Source organism: Lipotes vexillifer, unplaced genomic scaffold (genome assembly GCF_000442215.2).
Source record: "Lipotes vexillifer unplaced genomic scaffold, Lipotes_vexillifer_v1.1 scaffold1129, whole genome shotgun sequence".
NCBI lineage: Eukaryota > Metazoa > Chordata > Mammalia > Artiodactyla > Lipotidae > Lipotes > Lipotes vexillifer.
This window is the reverse complement of record NW_006789022.1, coordinates 1446689-1452292: the sequence shown is the minus strand read 5'-3', so window position 1 is coordinate 1452292 and position 5604 is coordinate 1446689. Positions and strand designations below refer to the sequence as shown.

At 54.3% G+C, this 5604-nt stretch overlaps 1 protein-coding gene across 2 annotated transcripts in view; it reads left to right on the top strand.

The window, feature by feature from the left end:
* The window catches only part of CAPN1 (calpain 1), a 23286-nt gene that overhangs the window by 3155 nt on the left and 14527 nt on the right, over window positions 1-5604 (top strand). For both annotated transcript variants that reach the window (XM_007462012.1, XM_007462011.1), the window contains exons 5-10: window positions 449-582; window positions 670-838; window positions 1684-1767; window positions 2116-2201; window positions 2561-2635; window positions 2773-2933. In XM_007462012.1, coding sequence (XP_007462074.1) covers window positions 449-582; window positions 670-838; window positions 1684-1767; window positions 2116-2201; window positions 2561-2635; window positions 2773-2933 — 709 coding nt within the window. The remainder of the gene's footprint in view (window positions 1-448; window positions 583-669; window positions 839-1683; window positions 1768-2115; window positions 2202-2560; window positions 2636-2772; window positions 2934-5604) is intronic.

Here is a 5604-nt window from a genome sequence, read left to right as displayed (position 1 = left end):
CACACACACACACACACACACACACACACACACACACACACACACACACACACACACACACACACACACACACACACACACCATGGCCTAGAATGGGGTGAGGGAAAGGCAGGGGTCATGGCCTTAAAAGGTTCCAGGAGAGCCAAGGCCCAAGAGCTTTGCAACCTCTTCATCCCTAAAAAGGCACCTTGGTCTGTTTCAAAAAATATCAACAATGCTGCCCTAAAAACTACCTTCCTAATCGTCTTTAGTTTTCCCATGAGGAAGGTGTTGCCGTTCCCTTTTGTGGAGAGGGAAAGTGAGCCTCAGAGAGGATAACTTGCTTAGATCCCATGTCTAGGATGTATGACCTAGAATCAGGTATCTAGTAAGTGGGAGAGCTGCTGAGGCTTGAGCTCAGACCCAGGGGGTCTCAAAGCAGGTACTCACTATGATTCTCTTCCCCCAGCTGTGGCAGTTTGGGGAGTGGGTGGACGTGGTGGTGGATGACCTGCTGCCCACCAAGGACGGGAAGCTGGTGTTCGTGCACTCTGCCCAAGGTAACGAGTTCTGGAGTGCTCTGCTGGAGAAGGCCTATGCCAAGTGAGTAGGGGCCCAGCGAGAGCTCCAGGCCACCCCCAGAGTGTGGGGTCCCGCTTGGTACAGAGTGCTGACCGGGGCCTCTCACAGGGTGAATGGCAGCTACGAGGCCCTTTCAGGAGGCAGCACCTCCGAGGGCTTTGAGGACTTCACAGGTGGGGTCACCGAATGGTACGAGCTGCGGAAGGCGCCCAGCGACCTCTACCGCATCATCCTCAAGGCGCTGGAGCGAGGCTCCCTGCTGGGCTGCTCCATTGATGTGAGTGCACTCCATTCTGTGACCTGAGCCTCCTAGTGGCTCCCTCTCCCTACCCAGCCCAGCCTCAGACTCGCTGCAGGCTTGGCTCCAGACCCTATCCTTCACCTCACACCATCCCCGGATCCTCACCCAGCTGCGCCCGTCACTTCAGTCCCATCTTCCACCTCCATGCCTGGCGTCATCCTGGTCCCCAAAACCTCAGACCTCAGCTTGTTTTCCTGACTTCAGCTCCTTGTTCCTGTCATCTAAGGCCTTGCCTGTCTGCTCTCCAGTTCGCAGCCTCAGACCTCAGCTCCTTCCTAGAGCCGGCTCCCGTGGGCCCCCGCTTCTTCCCCTACTCCATTCACTCCCTCAGTTGCTTTTCTGTTCCCATGACTCATCCTCAGACCTCCTTCATCCTTCATGTCAGCCTCCACCCCCACCATCACTGCATCCTCCACCCTAACCCCGCCCCCATGCTCTTCCCCAGTCCTCCCTGACTCTAGTCTGTTCTCTGCCCTCTTCTCCGCCTCACTGTGCCCCTCCACACGAGGTCCTCTGAGGACCTCGTGGCTCTGTGGTGAGGCGAGGGGCCATGCACGGCTGTATGTATATGTTCATGCATGTTTGCACAGGGTCTGGCCAGCTCTGGCCAAAAGCAGTGTCAGTGAGGTGCCCAGGCCCCGCCACCAGTGGTAACATTGGTGGAGTAGCAGGCAGCACCCCTTCCAGGGGCTGAGATGGAGTCAGGGTTCCTGCCTATCACTTTCCATAGCTGTTGTGTGTGCAAGGGAACGCCAAGACTCGGGGTTCATCTCCTGACCGGGGATGGGAACAGTGGCCATAGTATGTGTGTCTTTCTGCAGATCTCCAGCATTCTGGATATGGAGGCTGTCACCTTCAAGAAGCTAGTGAAGGGCCACGCCTACTCTGTGACCGGGGCCAAGCAGGTACTGCCCCACGTGAAGGTCTTCCCTGCAGGGCCGTTCCTGCTTCCTTGTCTCTCTGGCCTGTGGCCAGGGCTGTGGGAGAGGCCGACTCTTCCTTTGACCTCCTGCAGCACCTTTTCTATCTCCTGGGGACTCTCATCCAGAGATGTTTATCTTGTGCCACCCTGACTTACTCTAGTCTGTGCACATAGCTGCCCTCCTCAGCAGGTTATTCTCCATCAGTCTTCTCAGCTGTGCTTCCCATGGTGGGTGCTGGGTGCTGAGCTGGGCTTGGCGAGCGTGAGGTGGAGGGAAGGGGTGCTAAAAGTGTGTGCCAGAAGCAGGCACTGATGGGAGCTCTGGGAACAGGTGAACTACCAGGGCCAGATGGTGAACCTAATCCGGATGCGGAACCCCTGGGGCGAGGTGGAGTGGACAGGAGCCTGGAGTGACGGGTGAGGGGCCGCGGACGCTGGCCAGGGAGGCTGGGGGAGGCTGTTCAGTGCTACTGGCATTTCTGCTGGGGGCTCTGCCAGCTCAGGGTGGGCTCGAAATTGGACAGAGGGGCCCATCTCCATGTGACTGGGTCTGAGGACTGCCCTGACAGAGCTCAGGCTGTGCAGGCTGCTGTGCCCAGCCTGTGAGCATCCTCGGGGCATTTGACCCGGCCCCTATAAGACAACCCCTGGGACTGGGATCTCTGGACTTGGCCTGGAGGGGGCCTCCTGACTCGGGCCAGGTGAGGACAGGCCTCAGGGACAGAGGCTGGGCAGGTCAGTGGCCGGCAGCCCCTGGCAGTGCCCTTTCCCCACAGCTCCCCGGAGTGGAACAGTGTAGACGCTTATGTTCGGGAGCAGCTCCGGGTCAAGATGGAGGACGGGGAGTTCTGGTGAGCAGCCCCCTCTTCAGTCTGGCCGTTCTTGGGGACAGGCACCCCAGCTCCCAATTCCCCCAAACCCAGCCGTGCCATGTCCCTCGGTGCCCTGGCTGGGGGCCCTGGCTCACCTCTCACCTTGACCCCCCCAGGATGTCCTTCCGAGACTTCATGCGTGAGTTCACCCGCCTGGAGATCTGCAACCTGACGCCCGACGCGCTCAAGAGCCAGAGGTTCCGCAACTGGAGCACCACCCTGTACGAGGGCACCTGGCGGCGGGGGAGCACCGCGGGGGGCTGCCGCAACTACCCAGGTGACCTGGCCTTGAGGGCGCAGGGGGGCAGGGTCTGGGCCCTGCTGCCCCAGACATGTCTTCTCTCTGAGCCTCAGTTTCCTCGCCTGTAAAGTAGGGGTAGTTGTGCTGACCTCGCGAGTTTGCTTTGAGGATGAAATATTGAATGTCCTTGTAAATTCCAAAGAGCCACATTTGATTCCCTTGCTGGGGTCTGAGCCAGAGTGCTGACAAGGGGAGAAGGCTTCGTTGCCGTCCAGCCACCTTCCTGTCACTCCTCATTCTGAGACCTTCCTCCTGGCCCACTGTCTCCCTCCTTGATTCTCTGTCACCTTTCCCTGGGCGTCTAGATCCGTGGGGTATCCTTCCTGTCCCATCTCGCCTTCTCTTCTTACCAGGCTAGAGTCCTCATCCTTACCAGGTTGGAGTCACCATTTTAATCTTCCCCCTGCAAACGCTCGAGTTTCCCGGCCCCTGTGTCCCTCTGCTCCTCTTCCCTGGTACAACCATAACCCTAGTTGAACCCTCTCCACCGGCTCCAGAACCGCTGACTGTGCCTAGAGAGAAGTTACACACCTGGAGCAGTATTTTCCCTGTAAATTCACAGACGCAAACCTCAGTTGTGCACTTTGCATGACCCCAGCAGCTCCTATGAGTACGTTCCCTCTCTCTCCTCAGACCTGCCTCCACTGTCACTCTCATCTGATTTCATGGGACACCCGTCCCATTTCCACCCCCAAATCCCCCAGCCTGTCTGGACCTGTGCCCGCCTTTGCTGCCTTGCCGCCCGGGACAGTGGCAGAACTGTCCCTGCTCGTGGGGACCCCGCACCTCTGCTCCAGACTCCCTTCTCCCTCACTCTGAAAGCCTCCCGCTCCTTCATCTGTCACCTCTCACTCCGTGTCGTGATGAGAGAGCTGCCTGCCTCAGAACAGTTGCCTGTCTCTCGACCCACTCCCCCGCCCATTTCTCTGCTCCCCTTCAAAGCGAAATTCCTCAGGAGTGCCGCCCTCAGCGTTTCCTTGCTCGCTTCCAGTTCAGTGTTCAACCCCCTCCAGTCCAGCTTCCACCCCACCCCGGTGCTGCAGCGTCTCACTGGCCAGCTTCGGCTGTGCCGCGTCCACCACTACAGCTCTGCTTTCATGACCTGCCCCCGTTAGCAGTTCTCAGGCTGGCTCACAGCCCTCTGTTTTCAAGCATTCTTCTCCCTCACAGGGATCTAATTTCATCAGTTTTTCCCCAAACAGATGACCACTGTTCCCTGTACCACTTATTGAGAAGTCTATCCTTTCCCTGCAACGCCAGCCCCGTCATACAGTTCCCACGTATGTGCGGGTCTGTTTCTGAGTTGCTTTTCTGTCCCTTGGCCTATCCCACTGCCAAGAGTGCATTGGTTTAGTAGCTATAGATTTATAAGTCCTGAAATTGGACAGGATGAATTCCTTCTTCAGGAATCTCTTAGCTCTTCGTGCTCTTTGCTTTTTTTGTTTTTTCTATGTGAATTTTAGGATCAGTTTACCAAGTCCTACAAAAAGCCCTTTTGAGATTTTACTTTGGAATTGGGTTGACTCTGCAGACCAATTTGGGGAGAATTGACATCTTTACAATTTTGAATCTTCTTATCCAAGAATGTGGTATATCTCTTTATTTATTTGGGCCTTCTTTAATGTCTTTCATCATAAAGAGCTTATACATCTGTTGAAATTTATTCCTAGATAGTTATCATCTTGTTGCTGTTGTAAATGGCATCTTTTAAAATTACCTCTCCCAAGTAGTTGCTGATACTGTAGCATGCAGCTGACCTTTTAAGTTTATTCTGTAACCAGTAAACTTGTTAAACTGTAGTTAACTTTACTCATTTTTCTGTAGATCCTTTTTGCTTTTCTAACTGACAGTATAGCATCTGAGAATAGTGATGAATTTGTTTCTTTTCCAATTCTTATTATTTTTGTTGCATTTTCTTGTTTAATGTGCTGGCCATGCCTGCAGCATGCTGACTAGCACTGGCTATGTCCTGGTATTACCCCTCTCTCAAAGGAAAAGTTTTTACTAGTAAATGTTGACTGTAGATTTCATCACTAAAAACTTTTCTACTCTAGGTTTTTGTTTTTGTTTATACACTTCTTTCTTTCTTTCTTTTTGGCTGTGTTGGGTCTTCGTTGCTGTGTGCAGGCTTTCTCTAGTTGCAGTGAGCAGGGTCTACTCTTCGTTGCGGTTCGCGGGCTTCTCCTTGCGGTGGCTTCTCTTGTTGTGGAGCACTGGCTCTAGGTGTGCAGGCTTCAGTAGTTGTGGCTCACGGGCTTAGCTGCTCCGCGGCATGTGGGATCTTCCCGGGCCAGGGCTTGAACCCGTGTCCCCTGCATTGGCAGGCAGATTCTTAACCACTGCACCACCAGGGAAGCCCCTTGTTTTCATTTTTGTATGCACCTTTTATCAGATTAATGAAGCTTAATGTTATTAAATACTTTATTATTAGAATTAGCTTTTTTCTTCTATCTGTTAAAAAGGTAAGTTACACTGATCACTTTTCTAACATTAAATTAACCTTACATTCCTGAGATAAAAACAACAGAGTCGGGCTTCCCTGGTGGCGCAGTGGTTGAGAGTCTGCCTGCCGATGCAGGGGACACGGGTTCGTGCCCCGGTCCGGGAGGATCCCACATGCCGCGGAGCGGCTGGGCCCGTGAGCCCC